Source organism: Caloenas nicobarica, chromosome 14 (assembly GCF_036013445.1).
Source record: "Caloenas nicobarica isolate bCalNic1 chromosome 14, bCalNic1.hap1, whole genome shotgun sequence".
In the NCBI taxonomy this organism is placed as follows: Eukaryota; Metazoa; Chordata; class Aves; order Columbiformes; family Columbidae; genus Caloenas; species Caloenas nicobarica.
In genome coordinates, this window is record NC_088258.1 from 5,286,267 (window position 1) to 5,308,920 (window position 22,654).

The 22,654-nt window shown below is 44.8% G+C and overlaps 1 protein-coding gene across 3 annotated transcripts in view; it reads left to right on the plus strand.

The window, feature by feature from the left end:
• The window catches only part of MAD1L1 (mitotic arrest deficient 1 like 1), a 370,492-nt gene that overhangs the window by 185,689 nt on the left and 162,149 nt on the right, over positions 1-22,654 (plus strand). For all 3 annotated transcript variants that reach the window (XM_065644520.1, XM_065644519.1, XM_065644521.1), the window contains one exon: positions 13,113-13,201. In XM_065644520.1, coding sequence (XP_065500592.1) covers positions 13,113-13,201 — 89 coding nt within the window. The remainder of the gene's footprint in view (positions 1-13,112; positions 13,202-22,654) is intronic.

A 22,654-nucleotide genomic window follows, 5' to 3' on the forward strand; every position in this document is an offset into this window, starting at 1 on the left:
TGTTCTTCCTCCCTCATATTTATGCCGTGACATATTTATAGAGAACAATTGCTCTCTCCCGGCATTTCATTTGTCTAGGTTAAACAAATCAAGCTCTTGCAGTCTCCTCTTAAAACAGGCTTCTCAGTCTCCTCATGGATCCTGCAGCTTCCTCTAAATCTCTACCTGTTTTTCTGTGTCTCTGTTGAAGATGAGTAACCAGAGTGGTCCCATCATTCCAGGGGGTGTTCCAGCAGTAGCTTGGACAGGAATGTCTTCTCCAGGAGCATCCAGTAAAGGCAGGTACCTCTCTGTCCTGGATAGAGCTTGACTCTTCCATTTTGGAATCACATTACCCATTTCCACTGCCACATGGCACTGGTGTTCATCCTGGGATCGATCAATCTGCCCAGCTTTTTGTCCTCCTCTCTAGTTTCTGACCGATGAAGACTCAGCTCTTAGGAGAGGTTCTGGCCGTGGTGGGACTTGCACTGTTACATTTCAATTCTGCTGCTGCTCCTTCCGTTTTCAGCTGGCTTCTTCTGCCTGATCTATTTATGCTCCTCCATGATAAAGCCTCCCTGCTTTGTGTTATCGGTAATTGCGTTTGTGTTTATATTTTTTGACCCAAGATGTTCAGTGAATTTTGTTTGTTTCAAATAGGTTTTCAGATCAATGTCTGAGACTTTTTTTTCCTCTATCAGGTAGTTTTATTTCAGTGGAAGCTTTTGTTGCTTGTTTGTTCTGTATATACTTCACAGTGTTTGTATTGTTCTTCACTTTATTGTGTGGCCCTGTTCATTTAGAAATGTTATTTGCTGGAACAAGGCAGGTGAGTGTGCAGGAGTCATTGATGCTCTGTTTCAGCTTTTCTCCCGGTGTTTTTCCTGTAGAGCTTTGGTTCTCCAGGTAAACCCCGGGACAGAGGAATGGGAGTACTCAGTGACTTTTCTCCTTTTCCTAGCTGAGAGCTCACTCTCAATGCTTGTCGTAAACAAGTACATTAAAATTAGCCCTTTTTCATTCCCATGGTACAGGAATATAGTGAGCTGAGGAACAGAGAGAGGATTTTTTTTCCCCCTCTCTTAGCATAGGGAACGATGGACAGCCTAGTTTGGTTGCGTTGCATCTGCTGTACGTTCCCTCCTGGAAAATTCATGTTCCACACAAAACTGTGGCGACATCGGAAGCATCTATTGCATGGGCTGCGAGTGAAGGAGGCCGTGGTGGAAGCTTTGGGGTCCGGGCAGATGAGTGCTGACAAAGTGCCTGCAGATCGGAGAGGTATGCATGGTAGTATCTCAATGCTATTTTAATTAGGTTAGAAGAAGAGATTTAGTGAGTCAATTTTTGTGGTTTATCTCTGCTTTAAAAAACTAGCCAGGCACTTGGGATCAAATAGTACATTCCCTTTGAATTAAAAAGAAGTAAACGGCCTGTTTAAAAGTCCCATTACACAAATGAACCTGCTGTTGGATCCATTAACGTGAAAGCTTTATGGAACTCGGCAGCACCGTTTGGTTTCGACAGGGCTGTTTCCATTTTCTCATCAAAGGCAATAACAGTGGACACGGGGTTGGGACTTCGACAAGGAGGAACCGGAGCTGCCCCCCTACTGCTGCTCCCCTGGGGCTCCCCGGGGACAGGTATTCACCCAAAACCGAGCAGCGAGTCCAGCTCACATGGGATGTATGGACAATGGTCTAATTCTCAGCCCATCATTTGGAAAAGCCTCCACGCTACAGGTGTACGGGGAAAACCTGACAAGTGCCATGGCTTGCTTTCTGGTAAAAAGGATGACAGTGAAGGCTCCACTTTGTAACTCAGAAATAGGCTGAGAGTTGATAATGTGTTTTCACCTTTGCGTTGCAGGATTATAACTAGGGGAAAGAAAGAGGTAGGGCTTTTTCCCTTCAGTTATGGAGCAGAGGACAAAGATGAATCGGTTTTCTGTGCAGAGGACATTGCGATGCTGTGATGAGAGCAGTCCTGTTGTCAGTGTCGCTGTTGTTAATGTAAAATCTGAGTTATACTGAGTTACTTGGTAAAATAGAATGAGTAGGACAGGGATATTATGAGAGGCCTTATTATAGTAGCCACAGCCTTGAGGTACAAAAGGCACAAATAATATGCATGCAAGTCTTGTGCTTTTCCAGGCTACATCCACCCTCAGAGTCTGTAAGAAGTTTTTAGGCTACCTCAGACTCACGTGGTTTGATTTAGTTGAACTAAAATTTCCTGGAGGGTGCAGGGGCTCTCTGAATGTTCAGCACTTTGAGAGGCAGGGGAAAATAGAGTAAGAGGTCCTGCATACCTCTAGGTTCAGTAATTTCTGCTCCTTTTGTCTGCCTTGCCTAAAAGGTGGCTTGGAGAAGCTGTAGAAAGAACATGCGTGTCCAGTGAGGGCGAGGAAGACTTGTTCTGCTGAACAGGCATGTTAGGATGGCACAAAGTCATCTTTAATCTCCAACTTGCTCGTGACAAGGATGGAGACCAGTTTGGTCCTGCTTTCACAGTTCTGGGAAGTTGTGCCTGCATCAGAAGAAATGCAGTTCTGCAGGCAGAGTTTATCCTGAGCAAGAGGGAGGACAAGAAGGTCTCTAGCAATGGGATCTAAGGGAGCATTGAAGGCATGTGCAGCGGTCATGCCTGCAGATCAAAGGTTGCTGGATACTTTTCTTCTTGCCCAGGGCTGGCTTTGTGTGTACAAAAAGGGAGATAAAAGCTTAAAAACACGTGACGTTTCAAGATTGCCTTAGTCCTTGCACTTACAGCCTGATCAGCTTGCTACGTTATTTGTTTTGCTTTCGATCTTTTTGTGTGTGTGTCCTTAGCAGAGCTTGTTCCCAGTGGTTTTTGCCTTTGGCTGTTGGATGCTGGGGTGGGTGGCTGTGGTGGCAGGCAGGGGTCTCTGCGCCGCTCTGTCGGGACAGCAGAGTCCTCCAGCAGGACCTGTGAAACCTAATTTATCCACAGAGACAAGGAGATCATAGAGCAGAATTTTTCCAATGACCTCTTGGTGAATAATGAATGGTAGTGCCCTGCCTCTTTGGAATCGCTTAATTGAGGCTGACAACTCTTTGTTGTATTACAGGATCTAGCTTGTCAGGAGAATTTTAACTTATTTATGAATATTTCATTAACGGTTAAAGACTGGCTGTATAAAATGGAGCTCCTGCCAGGCCCTGTCCTGTCGATGCTGTATTCAGTGCTCATGTCACCCACCACACATCCCTTACACCTTCCCTGCCCTCCAAGCTGCACCTCAGAGCTTGTCATTAGTGGCAGCAGGAACATGTTCACCAAAGGTTAAAATGCCAGGTTCCTGTTTTGGCACCAGAACTGGACACATGGTATTTGAGAGGGAATTGCTTTTTGCTTTTCATTCTGTGATTGCAACTGGCAACTGAAGGGGACCACAGGCATAACCCCGAGAGGCTGAAGCAGGCAGAGCAGTCTTGGCAGGGCCCCGTAACCTTTGCTTTTTGGCACCAGGAGAGAGATTTCCTACTTCCTACGCATTAAAAGCCCACTGCTTGTTGCAATATGAGGGCCTGAGGATGGGCCATTTAGCTAGAAAACCTTAAATCTGCTCTTCTTAGCCTGTTCTTTGGGGACGGGTTTGGGCAACAAGACGACTCCAAGCATCTGCCGTTTTCTTGAAGGTGGCTGGGAGGTTCTGCCGAGAGAGCTGCTGCTTTCCTCCAGCTGGATCCCCTGCCCCATCCTCACGTTTCCCATCTCTGGGAGTTCAGAGAGCACCTTGAGCGTGAAATGCTGCTCGTCCCCCTCACCATCCCTCTCTCTGCCGCGACGTGCCAGAAGATGGGGCTCCCGGCTGCGGTGAACTGCAAAACTGGGCTGGAGATGCAGCGGGAGGGAGAGCGCGGTTTTTAAAAGCGTGCTGAAGTACAGGCCGTGGGTTGTTCCGTGTGAGTCGGAGCAAGAGGATTAAGTTCAGTTTTCAAGTCTAGCGCTCAGTGAAGGCTCCTTTGCTGTCTTACAGCATTAAGCAGAGATCGATTCCACTGTATTTATGTTTGGAGATGAAGGAACAGAAATGGGTGTTAGATTCCTTTTTTCCCTTTGATTTTCCTAGGTGGTCAGTAAAATGAATAGGTTCATCTCTGACTGTTTATTATGCGATGAGTTTTCGACAAGAAGACTGATAGTGGGGATGAGAGGTGGGATGACAAACCACCATTTAATAAGAACTGTTGACTGAAAGCTCCAGAAACTCCTCGAGGGCATATTTTCAGGAAACTAACTGTATTCAAACTTTGTACAGAGGAGGTGTGACATCTTTGCAGATTTATTTGTTGCTTCGCCTGTGAATTACAGCTGCCAGAAGACTTGCTCCTAGCAAAAGTGCCAACTCCTGCATGAAAGAAGTGACCTGTGAGATGTTCTTCTCGAGAGCAGACAACTCCATCGCGCCAGCGCCGCGGCTGCGCTGGACGTGGTTGCGGCACATTCAGTCCGACACCTTGACAGGCTCTCTAAAGAGACGGTTATTCAGTGTTTTCTGCTCTAACCAGGAGTAACGGGTAGGAGGTGTCAGCCGTTTAAGGCTAATTACTCTGGAGTTCCCTTCTCTCGGTGGACACCAGCTGTTTTGCTCTCTCTGGTGGGAGGAGCTTTCAGTAGTAATTAAAGGAAACAGTCATCTACGTGCTGGTGAAAGTGGTGGAGCGAGGCTGATAACAGCAGAGAGGCTCTGAGCTGAATGAACACGGAAATTAGGTGATCCTTCTTCAGAATGAGCTGTTAGAGCAAAGAGGGGTGTTTTGGATGTGGAGCTGTCAGGGATTTCTGCTGTCCTGCCGTGGTGATGTCTCATAGCGGTGCCTGGACAGGACAGGGCTGCACAAGATGGAGGGGAGGAGATTCCTCGTCTGCTCCTTCCTCTGGAAGCGAGAGTTGAAATACATAATTATACTCGAATAAACCCATGGGTTTAAATTAACATCTCCAGTTCTCTTGCTCAGTGGGTCTCTTGCACAGGCTATTTGCTCCCCTTTCCCCTCGAATTTTCCAGTGTTGTCATCTTAAGCTCTGAGCCAGCTTCCATGCTGCTGAAATGCCCAGTGGTGCTTCTTCCCAAACTGTCACATCTTGCACCCATCTCAGAGTACCAGAAAGAAGTAAATACAGCATAATGTGGGGAGCAAAGCACAAGAAGACGAATCTGTTGAAACCATCCTAAGTCCGTACCTGCACGGTGACTGGTGTTGCACATTGCTTGCAGTTGGCGTGGAGTCTGTGCTGGTGACCAGGGCAGTTGCCTTCAGACATCAGCAGAGCACGCGCTCTTCAAACAGAAGGACAAGCTCCTTCCGGAGCCTGTGTGTGGTTTTGTATATACCATGTGTGGGTAAAAAGGGCCCCGAATATCACACTGAATGGGGCAGGTGGGACATTCAGGCTGTTGAAAGCTGCTGGGTTTTGCACACACTTTTGCACCCTCAACTGAGATACCAAGTCTTGGTCCTTAGTGCGTTGCTGCAGGGTAGCAATGTCAATGCTGTCACCTTTATCCCCTGTGCGATCAACAGTAAAAAGCAAGAGAGAAAATAAAATATTTCCCTGATTTTTTTTTTTTTTTTTTTTTTCTCTCTTAAGTATTCCAGACAGGAGTATTTAAAATGGGTTGTCTGAGTACAGGTTAAGCACTTCCAATTAGACGTTACCGCTCACCAGCAACAATCTGCAGTTGTGCGGAGCACCCGCGGGCTCTGTGGTTCTGCGGGGCGGGATGCGGAGATGAGCAAAGGGAGGTGTGTGAGCGGGGAGCTGCGGCTGGCGGCGCTGGGCTTTGACAAGAGCTTTAAGCGGGGCCCGGGGGCTGAGTCCTGGGGTGAAGGTGTGTTGTAGGTGTTTGGGGAAGAGCTGGTTGGATGGGCTGGGGGGTTTGGAGGGTGTGATGGGATGATGCTTCCTCCTTCACGTGCTCGCAGCTGGGGATGCAGCCGAGGCTCGTGGTCGATGCTGCTCATATGGGAGCATGGTAATTTTGGGACCCCTGTGGCACTGGTCTTATTTTGTGGATCGGAAACTGTTTTCTGTAATACCCGATACCGTTGTGATTGCATATGGAAACCTTAGGAAAACTGGTTAAAACAGGATGTCTGTGCATTCGTCCCCTTCCCCTGCGAGCAGCAGAGCTGTTCCTTTGCGGCAGGGCTGAATTTGGCTCCCTGAGCTCGTCTAGAGTTTCACCAAGTTGCGCTTGTGCAGCGCAGCATATAGAGGGGCTGTTTGAAGAAAAGCTGTGGCTGCCTGCAGATTGGGAACCAGAGGGGAGAGAGGTGAAAGCTCGCTATGGCTCCCTTGGGGTAGATGAATTAGTTAATGACTGTGCTGTGCTTTGAAAATGCAAATACTGTGTCAGAGCTAAGTCTGATTATAATAATCAATCTTCCTTTTGAGAGGGTGCTGGAGATGGGGGGTGGAGAGAGGGATGAGACTGGGGCTGAATTTTGAGATGGCAGATCTGAGTTTCTCCGCTGTCATTAGGGAAACCCGACGCCACCCGTAGGGTCGGCAGAACCGGGGAGAGGCAAAAGGTGAATTCGGAATGATCCTTGCGAGCGCCAGCGGCTCATTGGCAGGCTGAAGTAAATTTTGTAATTTTGTTCCCTATGATTGTCCTGCCTGGGAAGTGATCGGCGGCTGCTCCTGCTTGTGAGCTGCCCTTGCTAATAGGAAAGACAGAAACTGCCTCCTAAGCAGGATCCTCCGGGGATGGGAGAGAGAGGAGCGCGGCTGCTGCAGCGTCCAGCAGTGACAGCTCCTTCTCCCTTGGCACTCTATTCGTTTGTAGCAAGCGTTCCTAGTAATTACGCCTCTTAATTTAGGAGAGCGAGTGGGAGAAAGGAATATAAATTTGTGTATTAACTTCAGAGATTGGAAATAGGGCAAGCAAACCTTCTCTCTGGGAGATTATATTTGGAAATGAAATGGAATGACATTCGGTATAAACTTGAAAAATTGCTCTCTTTTTACTGCAACAGGAGGAGAAAAGCTGCAATCCAGACGGTACTGGAGAGAAGCAGAAGTCAGCATATGTCCATTTCCCAGTTTGTGTGTATCCTCAATAATATATATGCATGAGTACATTTTTAGGAAACTGTTTGGTCAAAGGTTGCTTTTAGCCCTGTCTTCTCAGTGATAAAAGCACACCAAGTTACACATTGGGTAACCTGTAGAGACTGGCAACTCTGATCCATCTAGGCTTTATCTTCAAAGGGAAAAAAAAGTCTTTTTTTTTTTTTTTTTAATTCAACCAAGTGGGAAATAGTTAGTTCTAAACCACTTTTTATTGAATATCTGATTTCCTTTGGCTTTATTGCTTTTATTTTGCAATAGCATCACGGATTAATTTCCCCAAGAAAATGTGCCAACTAATCCTGGACTGCTTAGCCTGTTTCTAAATGACAGGTCATATTTTGGTTTGCAAGTATTTTCCCGTTTCTTTGAAGAATAATGAAGTTTGCTGAGAAACAGGCTTCGTTCTTCCCGTGTGTGCTTCTCTGCACATGTTTTCGGGGAACAGCCCGTCAACGTGTTGAGCACATGGAAGAGGCGATCCTGCTTTTGCTGAGCAGAATGATCGATGGAAGTGCTCAGCACGGTGTCTTACTACCTTGTGGTATTGCCGGACACCCAAATTAAGCTCACTGGTGTTTGTGTATGTTTGATTTCTGTCCCGACACCAGATTTATAAGCTTGTAGACAACAGGAGGTCACCGAGCTTGCCATGCTCAGTGGGAAGAGAGGCAAATCCGATCCTTCGTCGCTGCGACATCCTTTGGTGAGAAGCACAAACAGCAACACTGGAATAACTGGCGTATCGAGCTCCTGGGGAACAGTAGTTTGGCTGTTTTCAAACCTCAGCGTATGGGTCGTACTCAGGGTCCCGTTTCTCTGTTCTTGTCTGTTTTAGTGTACACTCTTCCTTTACAAGTCTGCTTGGTTTTCGTACATTTAAATATTTATGTATTTAAATTGCTTCTTGAATTGTGTTGAGACTTGTAGTCAAACACTACCTCTCAATTCACCTTTCCGTGCTGGCCCCATGCAGTTCGGTTCCTATTTATCTCTGCCTTTTAAAATCGGCTCTTTTGCTGAGGAAGGCCTTTCAAAGGATGTTGCATCAGCCCATTGTTAAATAAACCTTTAGACATTTATAATGGATTCAGCATTTCCTGCGTTTTACAGTTCCAAGAATGCTGAATGACGTACAGACACACTTCATCAGGGTAAGATTGCTGTATCAGCCCCTCACTAAAATGCACTCGTTATTCAAATAATAGCTGTATGTCTCCAGCATGTGTTCTCTGAAATACGTGTACATGATGTGGGCGAATAAACCGCCTCCTTTTTTCCAACATGCAAATCCTAACATTAGCAGTGAGTTGAAATACTTTATAGTTGAGTCCTTTACTACCCCAAATGAGGCACCTGAACAGAGGTTTGGTTGTTACTTTAAGCAGTGTGTTAAAATTTTCAGAAGTTCATACGTGTGGTTTTCAAGGGTGACTGGTTTAAGTCCCATCTCATTTTGAAGATGGGGATGGGCAGAAGGTCAGTAGGTGCTTTGGGAAGGTTTGTCTTCATGAACGCCGGAGCCCACTGGAATCGAGTGGGAGGAACAGCAGGTCCGTGGCATTGCGGAGCCTCAGAGCGCTTGTTTTGGAGGGGACAAAAATGGGTCAGAAATGACAAATGCCAGAAATATAGTGAAAAAAAGGAGCTCTCTAAAGTTTTGTTTCTTCTAGCTGTCGGGAGATGAATTTATAATTTTATGTTTCTCCTGTCACCTCATATATCTTTAAGTAATTCCTACAGAAGAGAGAAGCAGCAAGGAACATGTTCCTGAGGCCGCTGTGGGTGTTTGCCATGTCATTAACGCTCGGAGGAGAACGACCATCCTGAAATCCTGTCCAGACAGGTTTAAAAGTAAGGCTGAATGGAGAACGATGTTTCATTTAATGAAACACTAGTGAAAATCTCTCCACGTTCTTCCTTCCTCTCTTTCTCAGTTTGGAAGTAATGTTGACAGTACCTATGTTGGAAAAAGTATTTGCATTTCATATTTTGGGGTACTTGCATATTTGTGGAAGTGGACATTCTAAACTTATTCTATGTGCTGGATGCGTCGTAATCACTTTCTATTGAGAGCAATAAAGCTGGATGGAAATTCATGCTTATGAAGTGAGAGCAGAAAAGGTTTTGGGATAAACAGGATCATTTTAGGTTGAGAGCAAGAGGCTTCAGTATATTCTGAGAAAAGAACATCACATAGTCAAAATGTTAAGTACCTGTTGATATGTTTTATTCACAAGTAGTGGGCTCTGATGTTGCTCATTGTTCTGCCTTTTCCAGCATCATAAAAACCTTGGATAACTTGAAAAAAAAATAAAATAATAGCTTGGTTTCTTTGCAAGTTGTGTCTGTACAGTGGGGCTATCGCTGGGGTCTGATCCTGGGTGATATTAACGCTGAAGCTCCTGGGAAGCTGCAGGTACTTAGGTCCCTCTTGTGCAGTTTTCAGGATAAGAGATGCAATGCTGTATTTCAGGACAATGTTCTCTCTCTGCTCTCGGTGCCAGTTAAAATAGCCAGATAATATAAAAGAGAGCTAAAGGATCCAAGCCTGACCTGGGTCATTCGGTGCTGAATGGGGGAACACAGCAATGAGCTGTAATTTGAGCAGCCCTTTTCCCCTCTCTGCTGGGTAATGGCTTCTACTAGTTTAATGTATTCAAAGTAATAAAAGTTTAACTCAGCTAGTTATATAGAATTATTGATATAAATTGGGAGAGTTTAGGCAGGAATGTTGGGTTAGTCCAAAAAGCAGAAAATGCCCACTGAAAGTGGTGTGTGGTGAGCAGGAGAGACTAGGACTGGAAATTAACTGAGGAGAAGGGATATGATGGGACTTGGGCAGAGAAAACAGCAAGAGGAGGTTGGCTTTTCCTCTCCTCGTCCCTTCTCGAGGCCATTCTCTGCCACTGGTAAAGGACAAGTGGACAGGAAGGGACAAACTGCCACCACGGCGAGACATTTCGTGTGTGACGCCTGCTCCCCGGAGCTCTCCTGAGGGGCTATCAAAGGGAATGGTCTCAGTAACCTCCCCACCTCTTAGGCTTGCACCAAATGCTGAGAACTACGGAGAATATGGATTTGTATTTCTCCTATTACTGCCTTCCCATTGCTTGTTTTCCTCCTTCAGTGCTGCTGCTTCTTTCTCTTTTCTCTGCTTTCTGCCGTGACTGCTGATGTGCAGAGCTGCAGCGCAGGTGGTGGCAATGCCAACCCGGCGTTACGCCAGGGCTGACCAAAACTTGCAAGTAAGAGGAAGCTTTTATCAGTGGATTTCTGATTTTTTGCTTTTTTTTTTTGCTATCTTCTTCATTCTTGTTTCACGAGGACCTGTTTCCCCGGACTGCGCTGCCTTTGGAAAATCAGAATTGCATCCCAACAATAAGCCGCTCCGTCTTAGCTAACTTTCTTTTTGCCCTGAAAAAGACATAAATAACATTTTTAATATCTTCTGTGAGACTGGCAGGCAGGGATGTTTTCCTCACTGAAACCCAAACAATTAAAGGAAACAAGCTGCATATTTAGAATGAAATACTTAATACCTTAACCCTTTTACTTTTTTTTTTTAAGTAAATGATTAATGAGGTTTTAATGGCAATAATATTCTGTGGCATAAAGTTGTGCCTTAGCCTGAACTTGAAACCCTCCAGCGGTTTTAATCCCAGTTAAGGAAAGCTGGTCCGTGTCAACATTTAAGCGCTCGAGCCAGTTTCGTCTCTAAAGAAATCCCCATTCCCTCCCCTCCCTTCTCACCTCAGGCTCATCAAGTTTTCAGTCCAGTTTTGGTGCTTGAGAATTGGGAGGACACAGAAATGACATGAAAATGCCCTTACAGTCCCTGTGCCCTTCCTTCCTCATTCCCCTTCAATGGTTTGTTCTTAGAAACCCAGCAGAATCTCATCACGTCGCTGCTGAGCGTCCCCGGCACTAATTTGTCACTGCCGTGTATCGGGCGAGACCCGCGCTGATGCTTTCCACGGCAGCATTCACTTGAGTGTGTGTGCATCCCCTCGCCCGTCTCCTTTTCCCATTCCATGCTCCATTTTTTTGCAGCCAACACAAGAGACCCCAGATCACAACAGCAAATTACTCGCCCACCCCCTCCGTCCTCCCTTCTCCCCCGAGAAGGTGACCATGATTTATCTGCTCGTGTCACTGAGCAGGTGGCTGTTGGACTCAAGGCTGAGCCCGCTTAGCTGATGATAAATAACATATTTACCAGCCATTCCGTCTTGAAATGCTGTCCACATGCAGTCCAGAAAGCAGCACAAAACTCTTGAACAGCAAATACATCCAGGCTTCAGCGGGCACGGGAAACGCGAGGTATAATGAGTGTTTTCCTCCTAGAAGTAGATTGGAATTGAAGCCCGCTCCTCGTCCTGGTACCTTTTATTCACATTCCTGGAATTATCTGGTGCGCTTGCTTTATCCCCAGCCATCTGTGATGGGCTGAGCTGGGAGAGATAAGCTCAATAATCAGAAAATTGAGGGAAGCATTTCTGGCTGTGATAATCTTATCAGGCAGCTAATATACATTAACATTTGTACAGCCTGATGATGCAGGTGGGCTTTTGCTTATTTTTTTCTTCCTGGGTGCCTTTTAGCAGGCAGGAGGGGAACACAGGGCTTTGGGGTGCTGGGGGAAGTTTGGCTAAAACCTTTTTTGACCCTTGCTCTTCTGCTCTGTCCCATGGTATCAGAAGGGGGAGGGAGAATAATCCAACCATCCTTTCCTGTCCGTTCCTGCTAACGATGCTGCCAGGCTCTGTCTGTCTTTTCTGGTGAGCCTGGAAGGACAGAGAGGCAATATGTCAAAATATCAGTTCTGGCTGAGCAGTATGACTGCATGTGTCAATATGCTCCTCTTCCTTGTCAAACTGGGGAGTTTCTGCCAGCTCGCTGTCTTTGCAGGCAGTTTGCCCTTGCAATGGGATTTTGCTCTACAAGTCTAATGGGTGCTGTTGAAGGGAATGGTATGTTCATGGGTTGTTTCCCTGATGCTGAGCACTCAACTCTCTGCAGTCATAAGTTTTGCATGTGTAATTAGGGCTGGTTTGCTTATTGTTTTCCTCCTGAGTGAAAAGTAGTTTCTGTCAATAGATTTATTAGGGGAATTAGTCGCAAGGTGCTAAAAGACAGATGACAAAAGGAAATCCAAAATCTGGCAGATGAGTGTGAAAGAGGTCTAAGCCGGGAGATGGTGCTGGAACAGAAGTTTGAGTATCTCCAGGTAGTTTGTCTCTGCTTGTACTTCATAATAAATCGTTTTCTGAGAGGTTTAGAAACAAGTAACATATGTTGTTTGTCAATCTGTGCACTGTCTTGATAGCTAAATTAAGGATACAGATTCCTGTAAGTCAGGGAACCTGGGAATGTTAGAGTTTGGGTAAGGAGTTTTTCAGAAGTTTTTCATGTCTGTGGAGTTTTGAGGTACTTTCTTACGAGTTCCTTCCCAAGCAATGCCAGAGGCAGAAAGTATTCTTAATTGTTTGTTCCACCAGAGCTACCTGAGCAGCCTGAGCTAGACGTGTATGTTGTAAAGCGCTGGAAATATTCCCCGGTCTTTTGGATTCAGTGTATGTGTCTCAGATTTGTGCTGGACAAGACAGCATAATCCTGTGGTTCATTTCTTCTGGGGAGGAACTGCAGCTAAATGAAGTTGAACTGTCAATACTGAACCTCGGGTACCAGCGAGCTCCTAATACCACACGGATGATTCTCTGCATCCCATTACCTGTGGGAGACAGGAAGTATCTAGAAGAGAAGCAGAAGCTTTGCTTAGAAACAATCAGCTTTCTGTGCCACATTTACCTTGGACAAGATGTTGGGGAAGGCAAAAGGGATTGCAAAGGGAACCAGGCTTAACTGAGGTTTTGACATTCAACACATGAGGAGTTGTGCTTCACATCTGTATCCCGAGAAAGGTCTGAACTGTGCAGAACATCATGATCTCCTTCTCCTCCCTTTGCTGTTCATGTGTCCCCCTTATTAGTACTGAAGGAACTAATGCCTTTTGTCCTCTGCAGCTGGAGGTGGAGATGAAGGTCCTGAAGTCTCAAGAGTGCACAGCTGAGCAAAGTACCGTCATCACCAAGGAGGAGGTTGACACACTCAGGTAGGCAAAGCAATCTGAAGGCTGAGAAGATTCTACTATTTTCAGTGGAACTAATGGAAAGGGAAATGCCCAGGGTGGTTTCGCTGCCTGCTCGGGTTATTGCCATCTTGTGGTAGAGCACCAGGTACAGGAGCACACCGTGCTACAATGCGCGAAAAAGTATATGTGTATAGATTGCCTGTGTCCATAGGCTGCCTGCTATTCAGCATGGCAGCATGGCAGCATCAATCGGAACGTGTTTTCCTTGTATTTCTGAAGTAGGATGTTCTCAGAGCATGCTTTTTACTTTCCCACCAGCTTTTATGGATGTGAGAAATCCACGAAGCATTAACAGAAAGCCTCAGCCCCTGATTTTTCCTGCATTTAGATACTTTATAAGTTCTTCCATCTTTTGGGAGGCTGCAGGCTCTTCTCTTTTAACGTCTGGGGTCTCTTGCACTCAGTTAATTTGTAAGATGGGCTCCTGTGTCACTATTCCTGCTGCTGAATTTCTTTCCTGTGGAAACAGCATTGCTGTTTGTTTCTTATTTTGACCAAATCTTGACTGTAAATACAGGATGTTGACACGTGTGTAAAGAGGTTTAGGATCCAACTTTTGTAAAACTGATGTGGGTGTAGCGCTGGAGATAAAAGAGGGATGTTTCCCCTCGTGCATTGCTGCAGGTGGCAGAGGGGTACCTGTTGTGATTCCAGTGAAAGGGAAGTTACAAAACAGCATTTCAGCAGAGGATACATGAGCATTTACAAAAGGTACAGTGAAGCTAGACAACCTTTACATGTATTTATTAAAGCATTTACAGCTTCCGTTCCAAAGCAGGTGACACGAGAAATACCAAGCACAGAAAAGTTCGTCTGTTTCTGAATGTTTAATAAAGTTCCTTTTATTTAAGCTGTGCAAATCAGGTCTTGACAGGCTGAGGGTTTTTTTTTTTTTATTCTCAGCTGATGTAAGACTTTGGCTGGGGTTTTGTTTCTTAATTCTTTTATATCGGCTCCATCACTATAAAGCGTTACTGCCTCTTATGACTGAAAGCAAGATTTTGCAGCAAGCAGAATCTCGCAGAAAGCAGAAATGACTGGCCTGTACATGATGATTTTGCTCTTGTGCTTTCCCTCTGGAGCTTGTTTTCCAGCTTTGAAAGCCCAGCTCTGTAGCAGAGAGAGATGTTTGAAAATAACACATGTTCAGCTGAGCTGCTGTGTTACGTTTTAGGGCTGTACACCTAATCTTAGGGACTTTCTCCTGGACTGTAGTTCCCTCAGGGTGGTGTAATAGTTCTGAAAACCCAAGACATACATCTCCTTTTTTTCACCCTATCATATGTTTGAGTTCTGATAGAGGGTAGTATGCTATGGCTTCCCTTTTTCAGCGGGATAAACCTGTCTCCCCCTGCTTTCGTGTATTGTGGATGTTTGTTTGACCTGAGCTCATTCAGGTTTTCCCTTTGCTAAGGCACACTAGACCCTCTGAAACCTGACGTTTAGACTGCTGCAGAAGCACTCACCACCTCCTCGGCAACATTAAACCCATCGCTCCTGATTAATATTCCGACTCTCTATCAGTAAACCCAGCATCCTCCTTGCCATCTTCCGGGAGCTGAAGGGTTTCAGAGCATTTCTATGCTACCTCCTCGGTCTGTCCCTGCCTGGGTTGGTGTAGGCTGCAGCACCCTTTCATGTAGGAGATGCTCAGTCTATTTTCACCTCCAAGACTCATTATTCTGCGTTTATCTTCACTGAGCAGCATTTGCCATCTATTAACCGAGCAGCTTCAGGAGCAGCGTGTGTAGGGGAACACAGCTGGGTTGCCACACAGTCCAGGGCCTCTTCATATTGCAGAAGGCTCTTGGCAGTGGGGATGGAGATGTCTGGCTTTGCCCTGAATTAAAACTTAATTCCTGGGCAGGGACAAGTGGAGCTCATGAGTACCTGCTTGTTACGGGGTTGTGGTGTTAAGTTTTGCTCAAAGGTAGCCCTAAAACCCTCTACAGAATGTTTTTATTTTCTCTCTTTTTTTTTTTTCCTTTTAAGGAATTTCTTTGGCTACTAAACTCATCTCTCTCCTCCTTCCGTGAAATTGTGTCAAAGCCTCAACACAAAGTATGACAGAAACACAGGCCTATGGCCAGTGAAGCTGCTGATGGCGCTGAGCTGTTCTCCAGTGATGAGCCGTACACCAAAAGCTTCTTTCAGCAAACACGCTAAGCTTCTGCAGTTGTTTCTTGATGATATTTTTGTCTTTTCTTCTCTTTCCCATTTCAGCCCCACATGCTCCTGGGGCTATGGATGCACAGAGGCTACAGGCGCAGGATCTATTATAATTCCAGGCTGGTCTTAGTGTCGCTTTTTACTGAACCACTTTGTTGTTACGGTTGATTTAAATACTTGTCCCAGGCCCTGATCCTAGCCATTTAGCTACAAAGCCGTTTCAAAAAGCATGGATTTGTTTGGTTTTAATCACCCTTTTCACTGCTCAGCTCTAGAAGTAAATGACTTGGTGCAAAGTGTTCTCTTTCTGCTGGAGCTCTCTTTGCTGGAGACCTGGTAAGCCGGACCCTGCTCCTTTTTCCTTACTATTGGCTACTATCAGTGCTTCAGGTGTCTTCTCAGACTCTCAGGCACTCCATTTCGTGTTGCAGAATTGACTCCATAAAGATTTTTTTCTTATTTTTCTAGACTTAAGCAGTCAAAGGATATTGTTGTACCTTATTTTGTATCTTCTGGCATTTTCTGTGCATTGGACAAGAAACTGGGCCAAGTTCTTTCTTCACCAAAGAGGCTCCTTCTCAAAAGGAGTACAAAATAAATCACTATCTTCCCCCGGGCTTTTGGGATTCAGGAATAATATGCTGGGGTCCATACCAGAACACTCCTCACGGCTCAGCTGTGATTAAAGAACAGAAAGGAGGAGAACAGAGATTAGTATGGGAAGGGGTTAGGTCTTCTGTGCTTCTCCTGTGTCCTCATGGGCCTCAACAGGGCCCGTTTCCTTAATTTTCTGTAGCTGCTAAGGAGGAGCGAGCAACATGAGCTCCACTGTTACCCCTTCCTTCTGCGGACCACTGCCAGAAATTAGTTGTGATAGAAAATGGGGAAGAATGCAAACTTTCCGACTGGGGAGCAGGGAAAGAAACGTCGTAGCTTATGAAGGAGCTGTTTGCATTTCTGTAGTTTACTGTGGTCTTCGAAATTCCATTAACCCACAGTACAATGCATCTGCTCTTCTGGGCTGAGCCCAGCCTCTCCAGTTCGCTGCCATCGTGGAGGAATGTGAAAAATGGAGGAAAAGCAGCAGGAGCCAGTGAAGGGGAACGTGCAGAGCTGGAATGGGCTCTGAGCCTCCAGGGGTTTCCATATCCACGCCGTGGTTAGAAGCTGACTTCTGAAAACAAAAGCAGGAGAGACACAAAGGAGGAAAAAAAAAAATCCATATTAATCCTTTGAATCTGTATTCACCTCCTGTGAGTGAATGAGAGCTTTAAAAAATATATCTTTTGTCTCATTTTTCTTTAGTATGGAAAGTAAATTTTCAGCCAGAAACTTGAAAGACTTTATCAGTTTTTCCTCCTTCTCTTGAGAACAAAGTGCTCTTTCGTCAGACCTTTTATAACTTTAAATGTGAAACTCTCTCCCAGCATCATCGTTTCTGGAGAGACAATAAAAGCCAGTGCTAATGCTGCCATTTCTCACACTTCTTGCTGCTCCCTCTGAAATCATATTTGTTTATATTCTGCAGATCTTACGAAAAGAAAAAGTGGTCGAACTGTTGAGTTCATGCCCTGTGGGGTATAGCAGAGCAGAGAGCATTTAGGCGTTAGCACCTTTTAGAGGGAAGGTGATAACTGTACAGAAACTAGTATTTCAGAACCTATAAATAAAAGTAATATATTTTAAAAGAACTTCACTAAATAATTAAGTGGCAACAGCTGAAGGACCTTTTCAGCTGGAACAAATCTGAACTTTTTCTTTCTGCTGTCAAACTACAACCCCAGTAAATCCTAAATGTTTTCTGTGGATTTAGTGACTGGGTAGAGTTACAGTAATTCAAAAGAAATTCATGTCCTTGCCAATGCCTATTAGTCACACTTGCTGGAATTCTGTCTGCTCTGCTCCTAACACCATCTCAATGCCATCTGGATCCCTTAATACCATCTTCCCAACACGTACATTTTCTGCTCCATTCAATAGGTTCCTGTTCAGCAGTAGCTTTTCCACATGGCCATGTACTCTTCGCAGATGGGGCCTCTATGAGACATGTCCTCTTTGGCGATATCCACGCTGCTCTACAGGCAATCACATAGCACATCTGGGAACATTAAAAGCAAATAAAAGAAAGATACAGGGGTGATGGTGGGGAGTTGTCAATGATTAACTTGTCTGAAAAGCTCTGGATGGAGAGAGACTTTTGGAAGTGCTGAGATGCTGTTGAAAATCAGATTCTCCTCTTCTTCCTTTCTAAAATAGGAGCAGCCTGGCCTTTCTGTCTGGCAGCCATCACTCACCATCTAAGCGCTTTTTGGGCAGACTGAACCATGGTGGGATGTCTCCTGATTCTCAGAAGTGTCATTTCAGGACACCTGAGGCTGTAGGGTTGTTTGGGTTTTTTTTTCTCTTGTTGCCTCTTGAATTTGGGACAGTGAAACATGCAGTGGAGGCAATATATTATAAATCTCAGTTCTTAAAAGTGGGAAAATCCACAAGTCTGAGCAAATGCCAATGACTGTATTCTTGCACTAAATTTGATCTTGTGACAGGCTACAGAGGTGGCTTGAATTTACCTTGTGCCCATGGAGCCTTTGACTCTTGAGTTAAGCTGTCTGTACCTGATGAAGGAAAAGTCTTCCAGAAATACAAAGAGATCTTTGCCAGAGTTTAAATATTTTCATGTTTTCAAACCCCTGTATGGAGAAGAAGTTGGTAAATTTTCCAGAAATTAATCCAAATGATTTTTTCCTGTATCACAAAACTTGAGGACGGTGTCAGTATTTCAGAAAGTAACTGATGTTTCTTCCTTCCTCATGCTGCAAGGCCGCTTTTAAAATGAGCAGCAGCGTTCATTCCGGGCCAAACATTAAGCTGATTGATGGTTGTGCTGTACCCAGATGTTTCTGTACTCTGCTTTTTGTGGTTCTCACATGAATTTATCGTGGATTGTTCTCCCTACCTGAAAGTAACTCCCGTACCTAACAAGTTGAGGTGTGCAAATCGGTGATAAAATAGCATCACGTAGCTTGTGCCGATGTCCCTGGACAGAGAGAGCACAAGGTGCAATGCGGACTGAGGCGGCGTTTCTGGGTGCTGGCGTATCCAAAAGCAGTACACAGTTGGCCCTGTACCTGAGTTTACGTAAATAAAAAAAATTCGAGTGCCAAGCAAATAAATATTTTTCAATATTTGACTGCTGTATCTTAACCACCAGCTGCAAATGCTTTGCTGTGTTTATATATAGATAGGATTTCCCTTGCTTCTCTCTCTGTGCCATTGGGAAGAGTTCCCCAGGGCTGGAAAGCAAAGCTAGAATAGCACAAACTGTTTGTTAAAGGTTCTTAGTGCTTTCCCGCTGGAGAACCAGGACACTTAACAGTGTTAAAAATAGGCTGGGAGAGGGATCAGTCCTAAAAGCCTCTCTGGTTCAAAGAGGTTACAGCAATGTTCCCGGTCCTCAGCGCAGGGAAAGCGGCTGATGGAGAAGAGCCGAGGGTGGGGGAGCTGCCCGTGTCCTGGGGGGTGACCTGTCCCAGCGCTCAGAGGCAACCCCAGCTGTGCCTTTGGGCTATGAAGATGCTGAGGGGTCTGGAGCATCTTTTGTCTGAGTAAAGACTGAGGGAGCTGGGTCTGCTCAGCCTGGAGAAGAGAAGCTGAGAGGCGATCTCATCGATGTTCATAAATATCTCCAGGGTGGGTGTCAAGAGGATGGACCAGACTCTTTTCAGTGGTGCCCAAGGACAGGGTGAGGGGCAACGGGCACAGACTGAAGCACAGGAGGTTCCATCTGAATATAAGGAGAAGCTTCTTTACTTTGAGGTGCCAGAGCCCTGGAACAGGCTGCCCAGAGAGGCTGTGGAGTCTCCTTCTCTGGAGACATTCAAACCCACCTGGACACCTTCCTGTTAGATCTACTCTAGGTGTACCTGTGTTAGCAGGTGGGTTGGACTGGATGATCTCGAGAGGTCCCTTCCAACCCCAACCATGCTGTGATTCTGTGGTCTGCAGACCAATGAGAAACACACAAAGCAGCAGAGCAAACCTCACAGGTGAAGAAGAGGAGCATCCTCAGCTGCTCTCGTCCCTCGCCCATCCCATGCATGGCCCAAAGCTGGGCAGCTTCAGCTGGTGGGTTGGACTGGATGATCTCCAGAGGTCTCTTCAACCCCAAGCACTCTGTGATTCTGGAAGGAGGGTCCCCCAGAGCTGGGGTGCTGGGGTGGGACATGTGTTTGAGAGATGAGCCCAAGGACAAGCCTGAACTTGAGCTGCGCTTACAGGTGCTCTTGATGTGCTGCCAGTCGCAAAATACCTGGTAGGGGTACGTCTGCTGCCACAGTGCGAGTGCCTTGGGCTTTGAATTGCTGCTCTTTCTTCGGTGAGGCACAAAGGGCACAAACAAATTATTAAATCTTAAAACTGCAGGCTGAGGGGAGACCTTACCGCTGTGTACAACTGCCTGAATGGAGGTTGGAGCACGGAGGGGGTTGGTCTCTGCTCCCAAGTAGCAAGTGGTGGGATGAGAGGAAATGGCCTCAAATTGTGCCAGGGGAGGTTTAGATTGGGTATTAGGAAAAAATTCTTCACAGAAAGGGTTGTCGGGCATGGGAACAGGCTGCCCAGAGCAGTGGTGGAGTCACCATCCCTGGAGGGGTTTAAAAGGCGTTTAGACGAGGTTCTCAGGGACATGGTTTAGTGCCACAGTTAGGTTATGGTTGGACTCGATGATCCTGAGGGTTTCTTCCAACTGAAATGATTCTGTGATTCTCTGAAATAGCACAAAAATGTAACCACTTAAACCTCCCCCTGTTACAGCTCACTTGTGTGTTGGATCTTCGTGTTTTCTGGTGGCTGCTACGAGAGATTTGTAAAAGGCACCTAAGAGGCCTGAGCTTAAACCTCTGCATGGAGAGAAGTTCTGCAGGCAGATAACGGCAACATCGCAGCCTATTTGGGAGGCTGGATGGGGAGAAATTTGTTCTAAATTAAAATTCAGCATGTCAAGTATGGAGAAAGTACTGGCGAGAGTCCTGTGTCTGGCTCTGACCTTTCAGTAGCTGCTGCGCTGTTGTTCCTCGGAGAGAAACGTTGCTCTTCTTGTGGCCTCTTCTGCAATCCATTTAGAAACACGCTGTTAAAAGCATTAATTCCATTTTGAATTTCCATTTTTTCCAACCTTTTCAGTCTCTTGCTTCTTCAGCATCCTCCAGCCCAGCTTGCTTTTTGTCTTCTGGAAATTATTGATGATCTTTTTTAATAGCCTAGACAATGCCAAAAGCCACTCCTTGGCATGTTAGAAGCTTCCAAGAGTGAAAAAAGGTGATATTTTATAATATCTGAAAATTACCAGCAGGGGTCGGGCTTACAAATAATTTAAGCAATTCAAGCTGCATATTTATAAAGGAGACATTTCTGTGCTGAACATGTTGTAGATCAACCAGCTTCTATGGAGAAGTTTGTAACTTTTGCCCACTGAATAGGAGAAACAAGTTCTTCATGGTACCTGAAATTACTGTTGCACAATTGGGGGATATTGGCGGATGGGTGCATTGTTTTTTGTCACGGTGCAAGGATTTTCAGCTTCATTTTAGGTCGTTTAGAAGGGAGTATTATCAAGCAAGAGAATTAATTTTAAAAAAAATATTCTGGAGAAGGATCTTCAGAAAAATGACTGCAAACTTCAGTGTTAACATGCATTAGTTGCACAGTTAACCTCAGGAAGTTAACACGTGCAGGGCGAGGCTGTTGTCTTGAAGCAGCATTAAGGTTTTTTACTCTGTACTTAAACGCAAGCAAAAATGTTATATCCAATGTTTTATAATAGTATCTCCTGCCTAACAGGTTTGATAGAGCTCTCTGAAGGACTCAACAATCATTTGGTTAAGGCCTATATGGTGGATATAATATATTTGGCCTTTCGAAAAGCTTTGAGCCAAAGGTCACAAAGAAATTTTAGTTTGATAGAATAAGAAAGAAGGTTCTTTGTGGGATTACTAAGAGTATAAAAATCACAGAGGGCTGGCTGTCCCCATGCACTGTCTACAGGGATGGCCAGTGGTAGATGACCATGAGGAACTTCACCAGAATGTTCTCCAAGCTTCTAGTGCCTTGTCTCCAGGATTTCCCGAGCCACAGATAATATAACATCTTTCTACTTTGTAAAGCTTGATGCATTTTTCTTCCATTAATTTGCTTATATAATAAAAAGTTAAAAGATGGAAGTCAAAAGAACAAACCTTTTCACAATACTGAGGATTTTCCGCTGGGCCCTAAAATGGCTCTTATTGCAGATTTGTCTAATGCGAAGAGGAGTTTGTGTGTAGTGAGATGGCGTCATTTGACGTAACATGAAATTCTTCAGCATACCAGACTGTTCAGAGGTTCAGAAGAATCTTACGATGCTGCTCGAGATGGGAAATGAAGTTGCATGTCAATAATTGCAAAACCCATGCGCTAAGAAAAAATGCCTCTACTTTTACTCCCACAGTAGTGGGCTCCAAATGAACTATTATCACTCAAGAAAGAGATCTTACATTATTGTGAACAGTTTTCTAAAAATATCAGGTAAGAGCTCAGTGATTAAAAACACAAATAGAATTCTAGGAATTATTAGAAAAGAAACTGAGAACAGAACAAAAAGCCTCATTATACCCCTGAATACATCTGAGTACTGTTTGTTGTTCTAGCTTTTCTCATAGCAAAAAGTCTACGTAAAACTTGAAGAAGAACAAGGAAGGGCAATAAAGATCAGAAATATGGAAAATCCTTGGTGTGAGGAAAAATTAAATCGAGATTCTTCAGGAAATAATAGAGGAGGCCTGTAAAGTGGTATGAAGAGGGGAGTATGGGACAATTATTCACAACTTTTCATAGCAGCACTAACAGGCACTCGGTGAAATAATCACATATGAAGTATAAAACAAAATGAACTAATTTTTCATACAGCACATAATTAAATTGTGGTACTTACTGACAAGCAATGTTGTGAAGGCCAAAAGTATAAATCAGGTCAAAAAGAGATTTGATGCACTCATGGAGATTTTAGCTGTTGGTGATTATTAAACATGATGGTCTAGACTCAGTCTCTGGTTCAGGAAGTATTTAAGTTAGATTTGCTTTATATTCAAATTGTTTATTTTCAATATACTTTAAAAAATTATTTTCATCATGCGGGCTTGTATCTTCTAGTCATATATCTTAACTGCCTCAGTACTATAGCTTTGTGATACTGAATATGGGAATAATCCG